Source organism: Montipora capricornis, chromosome 2 (genome assembly GCF_036669925.1).
Source record: "Montipora capricornis isolate CH-2021 chromosome 2, ASM3666992v2, whole genome shotgun sequence".
NCBI lineage: Eukaryota > Metazoa > Cnidaria > Anthozoa > Scleractinia > Acroporidae > Montipora > Montipora capricornis.
Window position 1 is genome coordinate 6700143 of NC_090884.1, and position 19101 is coordinate 6719243.

At 41.1% G+C, this 19101-nt stretch overlaps 2 protein-coding genes and 1 non-coding gene across 3 annotated transcripts in view; all 3 read right to left on the bottom strand.

Annotated features, from left to right (window-relative positions):
- Positions 1-5831: 5831 nt before the first annotated feature.
- Trnal-cag (transfer RNA leucine (anticodon CAG)) lies at positions 5832-5915 on the bottom strand. The gene has a single exon. It is a non-coding gene; the product is annotated as a tRNA-Leu (tRNA).
- Positions 5916-8581: 2666 nt separating this feature from the next.
- LOC138038644 (uncharacterized) lies at positions 8582-17035 on the bottom strand. The gene is made up of 5 exons (XM_068884635.1): positions 14083-17035; positions 13888-13950; positions 12647-13012; positions 11617-11679; positions 8582-10330 (listed from the first exon to the last, which is right to left on the bottom strand). Exons 1-5 carry the CDS (start codon positions 17033-17035, stop codon positions 10023-10025), a joined length of 3753 nt encoding a protein of 1250 aa, XP_068740736.1. The 3' UTR covers positions 8582-10022.
- Positions 17036-17196: 161 nt separating this feature from the next.
- LOC138038646 (uncharacterized) overlaps positions 17197-19101 on the bottom strand; it is a 14416-nt gene continuing 12511 nt past the window's right edge. The window contains exons 11-12 of the mRNA XM_068884636.1: positions 18978-19101; positions 17197-18371 (exon numbers count right to left, since the gene is read on the bottom strand). The exon at positions 18978-19101 is cut by the window's right edge and continues 251 nt beyond it. Of these exons, the coding sequence (XP_068740737.1) occupies positions 17218-18371; positions 18978-19101 (1278 nt within the window). The 3' untranslated portion in view covers positions 17197-17217. The remainder of the gene's footprint in view (positions 18372-18977) is intronic.

Genomic DNA, 19101 nt, shown 5'->3' on the forward strand with positions numbered 1-19101 from the left:
GTGAATAGTTGTTTTAGTATATACTAAAACAGTGAAATAATATACAACACAAAAGATTAATTTGGATGTTTTCTTCACTTGTCACGGATGCAAATCGGTACGCCATTTTTTCCCGAGTTGCTCGGAGGTGAATAGCACAGGATATGCGTAGTTTGACGAGCCAATCAGCACCCGCGTTCAACGCTATCCACTGTTTTAGTATATACTAATCGTTGTTAGCCTATCTGCAAGGGAGGCTGAAAGGTGAACAAATTTGTATCACCTCACCCTACCACCTACGGTCCCCTACCAAAAGACGTTTTTTTTTTAATGTAAAGACGTTCAGCTAAAAAAGATGTCGCATTACGCAAAGTAAGCCAAATTACGTCACGTGGGTTCGGCGTTCAATGAAGAAGCTGTAAGACTTTTATTTCGTTTGAGTGCTCACATGTAAATTTTGTAACTAATCAAGCTTAAAACAAGTCCTTTCACCAATGATATAAGTCATCAGCGCGGTCTATTGTGCCCTTCGGCGCAAGTCACCCTGTGATCGTGTGGGACGCAGATTTTCCCGCCATTTTCGCTTCGTTTTTCCAAAGTTACTACAGAGAGTTGTTTCGCAAAAAACGACTTTTCGCTGAATAGATAAGTTCTTTTGTACCAGAGCGTGAAGTTGCGATCTTGTTTCCCTGTTGAGAGATGAGTTTAAAAGAAAGATAATTTCCAGGCATCACAGCATGTAAAATTGAACTCTCTTGGCATGGAGGAATCATAATAATATTCCACAAGAGGACACGCGATTTTAAGGGGTTCTGACGTTGTAGCCCATTATGGGAATATCTCCTCTTTCAAATTTCAGGCTCCTGCTAAACTTCTTTCGATACTCAATCGAAAATCACTACCGTAAATAAGCTTCATTTTCAGGAAAGTCTGCACCATGTGAAATCGAGTACAGCGGTGGGCCAACCAAGTTTCCAGGGCTTTTCACCGCCGAGAGCCAACATATCCTCTACGTCTGAACTGACGATTATCGACAATTCGTAATTTGCCCTGGGAACGAAGTTGCGGTAGGCATGGTACCTTTTGGAGCGCTAAAGATTTACGATGGCTTAAATAACGCACAAATACTATTCCATTTCCTTTTGACTGCTTACATTTGCTTTCGCAGTATCTCAATCCTCTTTACTAATAGATTTTGCTTCTCTCTTTCCAATTGTATTGACTTCCGCGACAATTTTATCCAGTCTTTAATCATCTTGCGTTGTCGTTCTTTAGCCCTCATCTCCGACTGCAACTTCTGCTCCTTCTTGTCCCTGCCGACGAATAGTCATTTTTAAAAATCGTTTCATTTTTAGCAAGCGATTTTTAATAATTGGTCAGAAGCATGACCGATGATTGATAAACGGACTAATAATAAAGTTATTTGACTTAGTCAGAATGCCGACTTTCAGATAAAAACCACTTAAGGTTGACATTTCATGGCCGTTTGAAATCCTGCCGTTTTATAAGTGCGCGAACCATTTGTCCTACAGTGTAGTGCTGATATATAGATTTAGCCAAGCCTGAAAAGCCACCGGGTTATATAATCGCTTGAGCCTGTGATCCAATCGAAACCCAGACAGCGGGAAACCTGAAAAAAAAGCCGACCTCGATGAGCTCTAAACTTGAGCCCGCGATATGGTCAGGTGAGCACGTTGGGCACATTGGCACATTGCACATTGGCATCACGTGGGCACATTAGCATTCATGGAGGGGTGGACGTAACTACGGTCGTACGGTACCATATTCGTACCCATGGTGCTCCGCGAACGCGCTTTCGGGGCGATGCGCGATTTTGGATGGAAGCCATTTCAGTGTCCATTTAGCAACAATGCTTTGTAAATCGAACGAATCAGCTTAACGAATGCACTCACATTATAAGACGGCCATTTTAGTGCCAAAACAGTAGAAAAATAAAGCTCATGTTTTGCACAATACAATAGTCCATAATAGCGTCAAATTGCCCAAAGCTTTTTGACTATAAAGAACTAATAAAACCTTATTACAAAATTGACAATGTCCACCTTCCTTGCATTAACAATAAAGTCATCAAAAAAGTCTGCATTCTTGGGGAAAGGAAAAGGAAAAATTGGCATTCTTTCCCCATTACTCCGTTCGTGCCAAAAACCAGAGGGGCAAAAGATCCTATTTCCACGTCAATAACTTTTTGTTGGTACTTCTTTTTCTTCTCTTTTTTTATAATTCCTAGAAGATCGATTCTGTAGCTTTATTATGGTTACACGTTCAGTGTTCACACCGAAGAATGTTGCAACTCCACGTGACCAGAAAACTTCCTGTCTTTATGTAAAGCCTCTCCTCAGGGCTTGTGACCATGGATCTTTGGTCGAATACCTCATTGTCGATCGGTAGGAAGTGGGGCTCTACCTCGACATTCTTGCAGATTTTGCTGAGCAGAGACGTGAGAAGGTCCCGTATGCCACCTTGTCTTTGTGTGACAACGTCTCCCCCTCCCCCCCCCCCCCCCCCTCCCCCGTCCTTCTTACATGACAGGGAATGGTTGACTGTGAATCGATCTCCATACGCGCAATGGTTCGGCAAATAGTCCAGTTGCAGATTGTAACGCAAGAGCATCGAGTGCCTGAATTATTGCTTATTCAAAGACAGGCCCTGCTTTTCAAGGGGTACGGCGTTGAGCCACGAACTTGCACCCTTGTCCCTTGCTTGCATTGTTGACTTTAGCAAGTCTGGTGAGAGAGATGCATCAACGGCCGCTCTCTTCTCGATTCCGCTGCCATCAATCTGTGTGACCGGTGTTGTCGTTTCAGGTCTTCCACAATTTGCTCACCCTCTGGCATGAAGGTGCTCTGCGTTCGTATAGCTGCTACATATGGTTTTGTTATTAACGTTGAGGCAGCGTATTGCTGTGGGGCTTCAGCTTTCAGGCCTGGTATACCCATACCCCCTTGTGCTGGAAGTAGGGTGAATAGTTCTCGTAACTCATCAGGGAGGGGTTCCATCTGGCCAAAGAGAACTGGAAGGAAATTATCGTTGATCGCTTCATCAGTCGGTTCCACATATACTTCAAAAGAGTCAATTGTTCGAATAAAACATGCAAATTTCGCTTTGTTGCCCAGGGAGGTTTAAATGGGTACAACAGAGAGTTAGCCGATTCGGTCTATTGTTTATTTTCCGCAAAATGTGGTTTTAAAAGCAAACGTTTTTCTGACGCTGATAGGGACAATTGGCCGTTCCGAAATTCAGCAGGGAACTGGGGCAAGTTTCAAATTTTAACTAATCGATAAACTGACACTACCACATGAAAGATCATGTTGAGATTGGTTATTTGGCCAAGTATGGTGCTTTTAGAGTGAACAGAGACCAAGTTATGGACCTTGAAACATAGTTCAAAATCCATACAGGCGTCTCTAATTTTGATACAGCGTCCCCCAAAACCATATAAACTCTTAAAATTTTTATGATTTCCGTGATACTCTTTAAAATGGGCAAACATAGCGATTTTCATCGCAGCTTCTTTCAAATTGTAGGTACATGACGGGGTTTTACAGTTGTCACTAAATTGATAAAAAAAAATTGAGTTTATATGGCTTTGGGGGACGCTTTGTCAAAATTAGAGACGTTTGTATGGATTTTGAACCGTATTTCAAGGTTCATAACTTGGTCTCCGTTCACCCATAAAGCATCATACTTGGTCAAATGACCAATCTTAACATGATCTTTCATGTGGTGGTGTCAGTTCATCGATTAGTTAAAATTTGAAACTCGCCCCAGTTCCCTGCTGAATTTCGGAACGGCAAATAGACCATTTTACAGTTGTAGCTAGTTACCTGGCCTAAGAATGGAAGCGAGGCTGCCGGTGACCCTGTTTATATAAACCTTTGTGCTTTTCTCATGTTAATTAAGACTAATTAGCATTACAACAACACAATTTACATGACAAAAGCAGTGAGGTCTGTATCAAGACAAGGCCACCGGCAGCCTCGAAGCCATTCATAGGCTAGGTCACCGAGCAAACAACTGTAAAATAGCTTATTCTGATACCAGATTCTTACTCTTGAGTATTGGAGTTTTTCCCAAACTTTGCTCGCACTGAAGTGAACCGAATCATAGCAGTGCAAGACACCCTAGAGAAATTGCTGTCGGTCGGACACATGGACATAGCAGCCAAAAATATGTTTGTTAATATTATGCACTGAGCTCCATTAGGAAAGAATATAAATACACTAATTCGTTTTCTCACCAGAGTTCAAGCACCCTTTCCTGATGTTCATCTAGTATTCTTAGTCTTCTGTTAAACTCCTTTTCGAGATCTTCTCTGTGATAGTCAAAGTAGATATAAAATTGATAAGTAAGAGAGGATTCGAGAGGTGACAGTGAGAAAAATTTCTCAGTCTCTCGTAGCTCACTGCATGTCAGAGCGTTTGAGACGGTAATCGATAGATAACAACAACAAAACAACAAAAATTCTGCCTCAAACTGCTCTAGGCATATCAGTTTTAATTAAGCACTTACGTTTTCATTCTCGATAAATTTAAACTTCTTCCTCTAAAAGGTGCAAAGAAACTTAGTAAACTCATGGATTACCAGGTAGACCGTGAACTACTCTGTAGCACCAAACGATTATTTTCAGCTTTCTTGAAAACTAACCGACTATTGTGACGCAATCCTCGCGCACGAAGCCACAAGTTCTCGCGCTTCATTTATCTTCAACTCCATGGATACGCAACGCCAGTTGCGTCGGCAACTGGCTTTCGCTGCCGCCACCAGCATAATTTAAGCAAAGCATCGCGCATGCAAACACATTCAAGGCGCTGTTACACCGAGCAACTTTTGGTGCGACTTGTCTCGCTAAGCCGTGGCGAGACAAGATGCTCGAGACATATCCCAGTGTAACATACCTTGCAGCGGCCAAAACGATATATGCGAGACAAGTTTCAGAAGCCGTAGCGTAAAATAGAATTTAATTCTACTTTTCGCAACGTTTCACGAAACGTTGCAAAGAATTCTTCAAGCATTGCACAGTGTAAAATTTGTCTTGCAACTCGTATCGCGACGGTTTGCGTCAACAGTCAATGAAAATGTTCCTTTAACCTCATGTGATCATCGAAAACGAGTTGCGTGAAACGTTGCCTTACGTAACTCCCGTCTAACATCTTGTTTCGCAATGTAAGAACTTTTGTCGCAACAAATTGCGAGACAAGTTACACTAAATTTGCATAGTATAACAGCAACTTAATTAACTCGTTGTTCATATATGCAATTTGCGAAAAGAAGCAATTTTAATGATCAACACGTTCCTTCTTCAGTATACTTGTGGCGCAAGTAAAACCAGCGCTAAAGCGAACGTCTCAGTGCCTCTAAGCGCAAAAAAAGCAAGAAAAGTAAGAAAATACCCAGTTGACGATTGTTTGAGGAGCTTCTGAAGGGATTATAAAACAAAGGACACAAATGAACACGGCATGAATTCATCGAAGGACATGGGCTAGTTCGCTATTTTGAATAGCAGGCATAGTTTTTGACTACGCGTACCTGTTTCTTTCACAAAGTTCGCAAGCGGGTACTTTGAAATTAATGTAGGCACCCGAATTAACTGGCCGAATGCCGTAAAGGGGGGTACTAAATCTTTATTGGCGACATTCCGCGGGCGTCTGCTTAAGGACCACACTGCGCAGATAGTACGATAGTACGGAACTATCAAACAATTCCGAAGATGCAGAGGCAGACGCTGATAAAATCGAGGGTAGGTGCTGTGAGACAGTAAAATAATAGACTACGAGCACTCCTCTGTCAGAAATTCAGGAATTTTGTTGCTTGATTAATTTTAAAAATTTACCTGTCAGGAGTGGGATTCGAACCCACGCCTACTACTGTAGACTGCGACCTGAACGCAGCGCCTTGGACCGCTCGGCCATCCTGACATTCGCGGAATACTGCAAATGTTTAACGTCTTTAAAATTTTCATAAAGTTATAGTTTCCTGGTCTTAATTGGGTCTCCTTTATTGACAAAAGTCACCCTTGCACAAGCTTAACCCTACTGTGTTTGTCAAACACGAACGTAGGACTTCTGATTGGCAAGATTAGAGGATACAACTCGATCCTTCATTTTTTGAGGTCTAAATAAATCTTTGTCCAAACTGACAATAGAGTCCAAACAGATACAACAAAAACGATCAATTGCTTAACGCGCATTCAGCGAGGTGCCATCCCCATGGAGACCAACTTGAATTCACCCAACTTGCTGCATGGAACTTTAACTTTTAAAATCAAAGGTGGAATGAAGAATGCCCCTAGTTTGTGTATAGAGCACGCGAAAACTAAGCACCCCTGGTCAATTAGCCTGCCACAAGTCGTTGGTATGCTAAGATGGAGATTATAACAGAAGCCTCAATTTTAATGAATGACGATTTCTCAATTCCACACACGACGTCATTTATTGTTTAAAGACAAACTTCAGACCTGTTGCTACGGATAGTGTGTGCTTCTGTTTTCTTTGCAGAAAAAAATTAATGTAAACATCATTGAGCAAAGGTTAGAATTATAATTACCTTTTCTTAATGATGGTCTGATAGTTACAAATTAATTTTGAGGAGTCCAATTCCAATACCTCACAATGCAACTGACGATGACGGTTGAAAAATTAAAAGTGGCGTCTTCTTCTGAATTCCTCAAACATTTTCAACTTGAGAAGCCTTATGTCCATGCTAAAATGGCCATCTTCATGGAGGAACAAGTGTCCATATACACACGGGTAATTCAGAAATATATAGCAACCTCTGGATAGGTGCGTACATGTTTTACCACGACTGTGGGTTTTTTATTTTGGCAAGGGCATAAAGTTTGAAGTCGAAACTTACGTGGCATTTTATATTAGAGAGCTTTACATTGGAGTGCGACTGAGTAGCGCCCTCACCCGAACAAACCTTTTGTCCTTTTTACGTCATGAGCATGCGCTCTTGCGCTCCGCTACAAAGAGATAAGCTAGAAATAGATGGTTTTCAATCACGTGATAAGTCGGCCATGTTGGTGCACAAAACAATAGCAAATTATGGCCTATGTTTTGCATTATAACAGAGTCAAATTACCAAAACACTTTTTCTCTTTTCTTCTGTGCACAACATGGCTGCTGTGACGTCAGATGAAAACCATCTATACAATAATTGTGTGCAAGTTGGGGACACCTAAAATAGTAGAGACTAATCGAGTAGGTGCCCCAAATCATAGTTAGTAGATGGGACTGGTTTTGAGGCTCGGCAAACATCAAAGGAGCAAACAAAGATACCAAGATTTAGGTTGGAAAAACCACGACCGTGCACAATCTTTTGTTTTATGCTCATACACTATGCATAAATTTCGTGACTGACACGTTTCTGTTGGTTAGTTCCTTAGTACGAAGTAATCAACTATTGTGTTTTGTGCACGATCAAGGCCAAAAATGAGAACAAAACCTGCAACAAATAAATTTGTCGGGTTTCATAACCATTCCGCTCTATTAACTATGCCCAAATTGAAAATATGAATAATAAAGGAAAAAAAATTAAAAATAATAGGCCATTTCCGAGTTCATGTCTGCCTCCTCTTCAAAGCGAGTCTAAGTGCGAAGTTTTTGTGATGGAAATAAGTTCCATTTTGCATATGAATAAAAACTAATTTTCATAAAAAAACTTCGCACTTAGACTCGCTTTGAAGAGGAGGCAGACATAAACTCGGAAATGGCCTATTATAATTATCAATTAGGTTAAAAGTATTGCACTAAAGAATAAATAGTAGAGAAAAAGGGAAAAACTTAACAATCAAGGTGGAAAACTAATATAATATCCATCATTACAATCTTAACATACTTACGAAATCTTTAGTCCGAATGCAAAAAAGGCGGCCAAAATGCATTCTTTTGTTTATATGGCAATTAGACTCACTAGCCTCGCTCTCAAGCAACATTTCTTTTGTATTTTGTCCATGCAAGCGAGGCTAGTGAGTCTAATTGGCACATGAACAAAAGAATATATTTGACCGCCATTTATACATTCGGTCTATAGACCTTTTAGATTTCTATTGTTTCTGTTATTGCAAAAGACATTATGTGATGCCCAGGGCGGGGGTAAATTAATATGTATTTGCCCCCTACGCATCCAATAATAGCTAGGTGAAACAATATAAATCAAAATGGCCGCCACATCTGCAAAAAGGAGTACTGCAAGGATGTAATTTGTTTAGTAGTTACAAGCAGTGCATTCGAGAGACGCGCGCTAGTAAAATGAAGAGACTAACTTGATTCATCCTAACTTGATTCATCACAGGTGCCCCAAGGTCATAATGCGATTTTGCAATGCATAACTATTATGTAGTAAGAGAGTTTAATGGCGAAAAGAGTTAAAAATTAAGTTAAGTACTCGTTTATACACTATAAACGAGTACTGATTTCACTATATCAGCTAATGAATCGACTCAAAACAAAAGTGGACAACATATTTGAGGTAGGGAAAGTTTATACTGCTAGAGAAAGACGTTCAGTTTTTCAACTTGACTTATTTTTTAACTCTTTTCACCATTAAACTCTCTTACTACATAACAGTTATGCATTGCAAAATCGCGTTATGAGCTTGGGGCGCCTGTGGATTCATAAACAAATTTAGGTTTAGAGGCTGACGATTAGGGTAAGAATGAACAGAAGATATTAAATTGAAATATTTATTAAAGCAAGAGGGAGTCACTCGATGAAACCACTCATAAACAAAGACAAGAATTTCAATCGCAAATCTTGGGTCTTTCTGCATGTACCGGAAAGCATTGTATTTTTGGTCACTAGGGACTAGTCTTTATTTGGAGTTGTTTTGTTTTCTGTTTTTTGTTTCTTTTATTTTACGTAATCTGTGCTCCGGTACCTGCAGAAGGAACCCAAATCTTAAGGGTTGTTTGCTTTGATTACAGGAATGAGTCTGTTAAACCTCTTTGCGTGCAACCAGTTTTTGATGTGCGAGTTTTATTACGCTCAGGCCTGGCAAAAGAAGATAAGCAAGAATGACCGTTTTTCCCTGAAGACCCATTATCTACCTGGCAAGAATTTGTGCAATGATCTTTAGTGCGTCTGTTTACTGAGCTCGTCAAGAATAAAGACGAGTACAAAACGTATTCTGGATGAACTTTCTTATTTGGTGCGTTTACCAAGACGACTAAGCGGATAATTCGTCTCGACATATATCGCGTCATGTTCCAGTCTTTATGCTAAACGAACTGAAGGCCCACGTTTACCCCACAGGCAATGGGCGCCGTGCTGAAATTCATCCAATGAGATCGCTACGATAAGCAACCCGAATTTCCATAACAAAAACAAACGGTTGAAACAAGAGCGAATTAGATAAGAGTGTTCGGCTCTATCACTTTGCGGTCTTGCCCCAGCACAGTAACAAATGGAGTTATTTTTAGATACACTTTCCGTGCGAAACAAACAAAGGGCCGCCAATTTTAATCAATCATAAGAAGCTATGTCATACGTGATTTTCGCGGGAACGGGTATTCTATTTTGTGACTGTCCTGGGGAGCCCTCAACAACACTCTTTGTCTACACAATTGTAGGTAACTAAATGACACGCAAAGTGCTCAAAAAGTAAAATTGGACGCAGCATACTCACTAAAAACTGTTGAACAACACCAAAGAAATAGATGATATGTCGATATTTTTCACATTCATTCCAAAGCGTTTCTACTGTTTTTCTTTTCTGCCTCGCTATCAAGCTGAATATATTGATATTTCGAAAATGGCCAATTCTCTACTTGCACAAATCTTTTACCCACCCCCCGCCCCCAAAAAGGACATTGGGGGAGGGGGGAGAGTTGTACATGTATTGGGATATGTCCAAGTAGAGAATTTTAACTGTTAACTTAACAATGAAGCCAAGTAGCCAAGGAAATTTTTTCTATAAAATGTTTAGTCATTTTAAAACATTAAATCCATTCGACAAAAATAGTCGCCTTTTGCTCTTCAGTGTCAGGCTGAAATAGTGTGAAATCCTCCTCTCCCTTCTGCATTTTACTTGTCACAAATACCGCTAAGAGATCGATATTTGGTACGCATATTGGAGTCCCATAACCTCACAAATGGTCGTGGCGGAATCATTAAACGAACTTCAGTTCTTGAAATTCCCTCGGCAGTCCCCATTATAACGTATAGCTGACCACGTAAAAGGTACGGGCAATGACAATCATCGTTTTGTACATGTATTTCTTGTCGCTTCCTGATCTTAACTAGGCTCCTGTAGACAGTTATTATCTTGACTACGTACGTCCTTTCCCTCGATATGCTGTCAAAGGATGATGCTATTACTCTCGCTTTGATTACTGATGAAGAAAAAAATAAGGGTTAAATCACAATTCAAAACTCATAAACAATTCAAGTACCTAACGGCCTGTCAAATCACCGATAAAACGTCACGTGCGTGAGCCTTAAACCCGATAAAGCACTCCTCATTAGAATTCTTTGTATAAAGAATAGTAACGAGGCCCGGCCTGTTTTTCTTGAATGCTACGCTAATACCATCCCCTCACATTTTGCGCCATTGTCTGGACTCCAGAGGGACACGCATTTTGTGGAATGCCTTTGAAGCCGTTTAATAAACTTACATGTCGAGTTTTATTGGGTCTAATTTGCCTCGCGGTTTGAAACCCGGTAAAACACTCCTGCTCGTTTGTTAAACAGTACTTAAAGTACAAGTGGTCGAGTAGATCTGTAATGTTAGCTGCTTCTCCCAGGTTTGAATTCTGAAACTAACGTTTAACTGGTCACGACTAAGTGACCAGTTATGCATGCTCGTTATTGCTGCTTAGGTAACTAAAACCGAAATTTGCAAAATTCTAAACTTGTTAACCAAGTGTTGCCCTTATGCCATGATCTGAGAAGGTACCGCTATCTTTCGTCGCTATTGCCATCGCCTTTGCTTTCGCCATTGGTGTCCTTGACGGTTTTAAAAAGGGTTTCTAAAACGGTCATGGCCATTTTTGTCACCCTTTCAAAGCCATTTACAACACATGAGAACATGTCAAACCAGCTTCGTATTTTACGCTTTACACTTTATAGGTGCACGCGCACAAACTTTAATTGGATTGGTAAATTTCGCTTATTGATTGGTTTAAGAGAAATTGACTCTTAAACGCGGTATTTTCACAGCCTGAGATTAAAGAGGGTTGCTACAAAGACGCTAACCGTCTTGTCGTATTTTCCGGATTGCTTTGGGACTTACGAAAATCTGAGGCATTTCATTGGTATGATCAGTCCTCTTGGTTATGGTGACCGTGATTGCGATAGCGATTGTGATCGTGATCGTGATTGCAATCGTGATTGTGATGGTCATTGCATTAATGATCTCGATTGTGACCGTCACCGCGAACGCGATTGTGATCGTGATCATGATCATGATCGTTGTCGTTTTCGAGATCGTCGTCAGCATCGTCAATGTTCTCGCCCTTCCGCTACTCCGCCTATGGCCTGAGATATTTAAAAGAAGTTTATTCTTGTTTTTTTCTTTTTAATTCATATGATGCTCCCAGTTGATTTCAAACCATTTATCGCCCGTACGAGGCCAATCGCTGGATTCAATATACAAAGAGAAGACTGTATACAAACTTACCAAAGTCACTTTGGCAGTAGTTTCTGTTTCGTTTCTTTGATATCCGGCAAGGAGGACATTTCCCTAAACAATTCAAAGGAAATAATTTGGTATAAAACTGTTATCACCGCGGGTTTATTTGCACAAGTACTCTAGCGAAACTAACGCTCACTGACATGACAGTTAAAGATATACCAGCTTAGAGCAAAAGGAGTGTTCTAATGGTCTCTTTAAGATGAAACATGATACAACACGAAGCAATGAAAGCTGTGATGTTTGCACTGAGTGTTATTAAATCGCTTGATTAAAGTGCCCCTGTGATCAAAAAAACCACTTCCTTTTTTCCTTCAGATTTTGAAAGTGTGTTTGCTTAACACCTGACTGGCAAAATTTTGAGCTTTGATTTTTATCTAAAGGCCGTTTACTTTGAGTGTAAGTTTTGGATTTCACGGTCCGCCATTACTCACGTTCAAAACTGACCGATTGGACCTCAGACGGTTGGATCCAGGGAAAAGTGACGTCAGAGGCTCACTAGCTTAAAATTTCAGCGTGTGAACGCAGCTTATTATATATGCAAAGCGTGAGTTTAAAAGTCTGAAAGCCCAAAACCCCCGTGCTGCATATTAATTCTGCGGCGTACACACGTATTGCATTCTTAAACTAGTGAGCCTTTGACGTCATTTTCTCATCGATCCAGCTCTCTCAAGAACATAATGTTAGTAATGGCGGACCATTAAATAGGAAAATTATAGTTAAAATAAAGAGGTGTCTTTTTGAAATCAAGGCTTAAAACGTGGGTCACTCAGTGTTTTGTTAACAAAGAAAAATATGAATTGATATTTTGGTCACAGGGGAACTTTAACACACTCACAACTTGAAGTAAAATTGATCAAAGCACAGTCATCATGGTATTACTACAATCTTTGATAGATCACCATATTCTCATTGATAAGCTTTCAAAATTTAATCTGCATATGCCCTGTTACGACGGAGATGTCCCAATTAACTAAAGATGCCCCGAATGAAACCTCTTCTAAGACGTGACCAATACCTTCACTAGGTGGTGTTATTGCCACTTTAGGCGTCTGTGATGTCGGAATTCGTAGACAACCCCGTTTCTTTATCTCCAGTATCCTTCGTATCATTGATTCTCGCCATTCCTCAACGTAACTATCTCGACCGAGTTCTATTCCATTGATGGTCTTGATTGAGCCCTCGTGCATGGTCAGCTGACCCATCAGAAGATATCTCTTCTCCGGTATAAGCAGATGACACTGACATGAATCGTTTCGTATCCATACAGTTCTTACTTCAGATACGTCGCTGCTAATCTTAAATGGACGGATAACCTTGACCCGGTATTTTCTGTCCAGAGAAGGATTGTCGATTTCCTTGGAAATAACCTGGACATGAACGACTGAAAAGGACATAATTTTTTTTATTGTTAAAAAAAAGCAAAAAACCTAGGTCGAGTTGTTTGAGATACCGCTAACGATAATCCAGGTTTTATTGCCATGACAACTGATTTGTTTTGTTAACAGTCGACCTAGAAATGGCGCCATTATCAAGCTTCAAACTGCACGACCTTTGAAGGCAGTAACTTATAACAAAAAAGACAAATAACGGTTCGTCGTTGCAAAGATAAAGTTTGTTTCGTTTTCACAAGGTTTTTAGTAAAGGGTTGCAATAATCTTTCAGCACGATTATGCAAGAATGAGGTATGAGGATATTTTTGCCGTCTTAGTGCCAATGTAGTATATCAGCAGCTGTATTCCTCTATAAAAAGGCGATATAGTTATACAGCAGTTGTCCAGAAAAGCGCAAGTCAAGAAAGAAAAATATTCCGGAAAATGATGATTTTATATGGCTGCAATAATTTCACTGACCTTCGTCGCCCGCTATGAAAATCATTAATTTTGGAAAATGTTCAAAAGGGCTTGTTATTTTCATATGGTCATGAATTAATTTTAACTTTTTTCACTAGGGACGCAATCAGAAGTTTACATGCACAGAGACATTAACACTTTTTCTAACAACGGGTAATTCGCCCTTGTCACACGGCGGCTATATTGTCCCGGAAGACCAAAAAAGTTTTGTTTAACCACGCCGAGCCTCACCCCCATGGTTTCCACTGTGAGGCTTGGCGTGGTAAAACAAAGCTTTTTTGGTCTCCCGGGACAATATGGCCGCCGTGTGACAAGGGCGAATTGAAGTCAAAGGATGCAATGTTTACCTAGGTTACTATCACTTAATAACGCTTACGTAAGTAATCGTCTTAAAACAATTCCTTACCCATATCGCTTGAGCAGTAAGCTCGCTTTCTTGTTACACGATGTTCACATGGTCCGCACCATTCTGTGAATGCAGAAGATAAATAATGAGGAACGGTGGTGAAGAGGAAGTAATCAGTGGGTGTTTTAAGTAAAAAGAGGAAACCTGTGAAAAAGAGCCGTGTGGTTTCACAAATTGCACAGAGGTAAGACTTACGTTTTGCCTCGTGAACGGTCGAGGTAGTTTGTAGAAAGCCCTCTTTCGTTGCTGTTGGCTTGAAGCTGCGTGTTTCAACAGCACGACTTGTTGTGTTACCCTCTTTTCCCGTGGCCGACTTCAAGCTGCCTGTCACAGCTTTCAGAATATAGGCTTTTGAAACTAACGAAAACATTCCAAAGGTTTCTGTAACATTAGACACCGTTTTCTGTTCGGTATCACTTGAAGCAACAGTGAATTCCGAGTCATCCGTCGTGAGCATTGGCGTCACAACGGGGGTATTCGGTGATGCACGTAAGGAACTCCCTAAAGTCGATAAAGGTTCTTGTGCAAATTCTTTAGTTTTGAGGGTCTGCAATTTGGAGAATACATTCTTTCCCTCCTTTGATGGGAATGACTGAAAGGCCGAAGTATACGAGGTCGCTACTGTGGTTGATGTTTTGAGTCTTAACAATGTTGATCTCGCAGAACGCGTACTCTCGATAACCATCTCTTCTTTCACTTGTGCGTTTACATCAAAAGACAGCAAAGATGCCATGGCTTTTATAGATGATTTTAGTTGTGGAGGTTCAGTATGGCCAACAATTGCGCTCCTATTCATTGATAGACCTAGAATCGAGGACATCGACGAAGAATGTGCCAAGAAATCGTTGCGAGTGGTAACCTGTTGTGGACTTGAAGCCAAGAGCAATGTTCTCGACGACCAAGTTGACGTGTAATCAGCGAGAGTTGTTAAAGAAACGTTTGTAAGTGGTAAATATAAGTTAAGTGACACTGGTTTTGAGTTTGCCAGTTTTGATGACGTAGTTTCTACGGGATTTGGATGCGTCCAAAACAGCCCAGTTGGCTTAGGTGGGGGTTTTGATCTCAGGAATAGCGATAGCGACGACGGCGACATTGACAACAAAGAGGGCGATGCTGATGACGATGTTTCCAGCGATGAAAAGTAAAACGGGTCAAAGTGTGGGAAACGGGATGAAAATAATTGAGATGTCGATAATAGGGATGAGTCTGAGAGATAAGAGGAAGAAGAGGAAGATGTCAAATGCGGTGGCGATGATAGAGAAGACAACGATGTCGACAACACCAGTAATGGAGACAAGACAGATAACGACATTGAAAGAGACAAAGAAAAGGATGGCTGCAGAGATGAAAATGACTGTGGCGGTAAAGGTGTAAACAAAAATGTGGGAGAATGTAAAGTCGGGGATGGAGATGCTGAAGATGTCGTAGAAGGCCTGGATGAAAATGATGAAAACGATGTAAATGCAAATGAAGCTGGGAATGGGAATTGGTTAGACGGTGTGGATGTAAGTGAGGAAGATAATGAAGAGGACAAGGCTGAGGATACGAATTTCTGAGGAGGTAGAGATGATTTGGGAAATGAGGATGAAGCTGAGAATCGGTAGGGCAATGAAGGTGAGGATGGAGATGAGGATTGGGAAGGAGATAAAGATAGCATTGAGGAGAGGGCTGGGGTTGAGGTTGGCAGTAAGGTTTTGGGTGACAATGTGGATGACAATGTGGATGATGACCGGGAGGACAAAGATGAACGTGTGGAAGATGTTTGCACTAAAGATGATGTTACAGATGAAAAAGAGAACGAGAATGGGTAAAAAGACGGCCATGAAGGTGTCCCTAGTAATGAAGACCTTAAAGATGCGAACGTCGATAGTGATAATGATGATGATGATGATGATGATGATGATCTCCTTGACGATGGTGTGGGTGATAACAGAGCTGAAGAATAAGAGGAGGACAAGGTCGCTGGCGAGGAGGAGAGAAGCCGAGGGGACGACGATGTTAATCTTGATAAAGGTGGTCCTGGCACCAATGGGGCTGATAAATAAGATGAGGATGATGTGGAAAGCAAGGAAGAAAAAAGAGACGATGCCGATGACGATGATGATGATGATGATGATGAAACTGAAAATGCTAAGTACGATGACGAAGACGATGATACTGCAATGTTAGAGAAAGGAGACACCGCTGATGTCTTGGATAGTTGCAATGCGGAAGTAGCCGTAAATGCCAGTTGACTGCCCATAGAATTCATCTTCGTAAGGCCGATAAATGAGGCAAGTGGCAATGGTGTCCTATGACTCCAGGACAGACTTGACAGGGCATCCACTTTTATGGTTACAGTTTTCAATCCAATTGCGGAGCCCGAATTATCTAATGCATGTGAAAGCATCTGTTCCCTTAAGGATGATGATAGTATGTTCCCCGCAGTGGGGATCGCGCTTCCATTTTGTTTTCCTAAACTATAATGTTGACTCCTTATCGACGAATTTGGGAGTAGATTAGAGTAGGTTCTAGAAGATTTATAGAACGTTGAATTGCTTCGAGTTCCAAATATTGACATGGCGGAGAAATCCTTTTTTGTGTGACCAATCACGTTTCCCTCTTTCGCTAATAAGCCGACACCTTTTGAATATGAAGATAAGAGGTTTTTTCCTAAGGTCTGCTGGCCAATTTTGGTTTTGTTTCTCCATGTAGGCAGGCGGCTGATTGAATTCATGTGGATTTTTGTAGATTTTTGAATTACTGTTGGACTCAAACGCAAAGAGGGTAAGATTTGCGCAAGTTGTCGTGATGATGATTCCACTGACGGTGTCTCAAGTATAATTGGCATTGTTTCATTGGAGCTAATATGCACTGACGAACGAAGCGGAATCCTGGGTAAAACACTCTGGGAAGAACCCCTTGCATAGATATCAAGGTGTGGAGTCTTTGATGCAGTTATAACTGCGTTCGCTATACTCGAAAATAATGATCCAGATTCTACGACACTGGTGATTGCTTCAGCGTCAAATGCCGAGCGGGTGGTAAGAGCCCTTAACGTATATATGTTTAACTTTGACACAGATGCAGATGATGGGGAACCCAACTGCGCTGTCAGCGATCCTTGTAATTTTAAAGGACTTGACCATGGTAACAAGAAATCAGACATTGTATCGTTTTGTCTGGTAAAGGCCTCCTCTTTAAATGATGACGAAGCAAACGCACTGGGGATAGGTATTTTTAAGGACTTCGAAAAAGCACGTACTGTTGACAAATGCTCCTTTGTTGTAGATTTTAATAGCGTTGATGCAGTTGAAGGAGTGTGTATATAAACTTTCATTGCCTCTTTGCTTAGTGATGCATCCGAAATGGCGGAAGGCGACAAAACAGATCGTTGCACTGATGATGGACTGTTTGATTCTGCGTATGAACTATAAGAATATATTTTTCATTTGTGTTCGTGGAGGATCCCAAGACACTGGTCAAAGGCAGAGATGATATTTCAGCAGTCAATTGAGTGGACACCAATGCTGGCGTCTTGAATGCTGCTGATGAAAAACGTCGAGCTAGCGAAGCTTGAGTTGATGAACGGCTGCTGGTGTACTCATGTAAAGTAGCCTCGATCGCCCTTGTAAGATTAAAGGACTGTGATGGCGATGGAGCGAGAAAGAGATTGGGTTTTGTGAAAGCAATGAGAGTACTTGTTTGTAGAACAAATGGTTTTGCAATTGTTTCATTGAACTGGCTATCTGTCGATTCATCGATTGATAAATATAATGGTTCCTTTGCTGAAGCTAAACTTGATTCTTGTTGGTAAGTTTTCAGAGTTTGCAGGGTAGGATTGTTGGTACCTTGCGTTGACTTCAAATGAAGAAAAAAAGGCCTCATTTGGGAATTTCCCACTGTAGAATAAGAAGGAACCGTATGGAATAAAACGCTGGTTGTTTTTGACGTCTCTGTCTCAGACTCCAAAATTTCCATGGAGGAAAACTTAGGGTACGTTTGTACAGGTGCTATCGCAGAATGTGGCTTCAATGCTAAAAATTCAGTGTTCTTATCCATTGATGCCAATGTCCTGTCACGATCCCTGTATTCCATTGTTGAAGAAAGAAAAGACGTTTTTATCACAAATTGGTCGCCTCCTATTGACTTTGATGTCCAAGCCACCGAGGCTGATGCATGAGCTGTCGCAGCCTTCGGGACACTTTTACTGGCTTCTTGTTTAACGGTGAAATTCAATGATACATTCGTCGAATGGAATTTCTCTCGAGTGGATAACTCATAACCAGTAACTGAATAACTACTATCCCATGGCTTGATGGTTTTTTTCTGTTTCTGAACGTCTTGCATTGGAAAGCTAAAAGAACCAGAGCCCGCCTGAAATGTTTTCGAAAACTCAGAGGCTTTTCCTGATCTACTTATTACTGGCGACGTCGGCACAAGTAGTATTTCGGAAAATGAGGCGGTTTTATTATCAGCTATTTCTGACGTGCTTGATCTTGTTCCTGTCCCAAAAAGAAAGAAAAACAACTTTAATGTAGAGCAATGTCACCCCAAGGTTTTCCGCGTCAAAAGCTTTAGACCTAACCTATCTTTGCTTTCGGCAGGTGTAATCAGTCATTATTTCCCCTTCTCTCCCACCTAATAACACCTTACATTTTTAGGGTGTAATAGGCAACCCTATCTAGTATACACTGCACAGCAATGGGAGAGGGTGTCCGATAGCCAAAAGAGGCCTAAATTGTTGATGCGCAAAACCAAATGTCGCCGACTTCCCATGGCGGCCATAAACCTCTGAAGTAACCCTAGCCTTCGCCCAAGCTACACAGGGGGTGGCATGTGATAAAAAGGTTGACCGTGGTGTTTGCTTACTACTTGAGTTCAAGTTGAAGTTCTTACAGGCTGGGCTATCGACAACCAAACGGATTCCGTCCCACTGGACCATTTGGTTCGACGTCCGAATGAAGTGTCAATTCGTATCCCGATCCGACCAGCATTTAGTCACCGAATGTGAAATCCGTACTTGCTTGGTGATGATTAGAGGAGTTGAATCTAAGAGCGAGGGCCAGAGAAAGAAGAACATTAACTAAATCATGCGATAGTGTACTCGCCTTCGGTTGGGCATTCTTCCACGTTACAAAGTTCCACCGCATATCTTTCACCAGAGCATCTTGAATTGACCTCACCCGCACCACCACGTGGTTTCTTACAGTACCGAAATCGTATCCTGGCTCC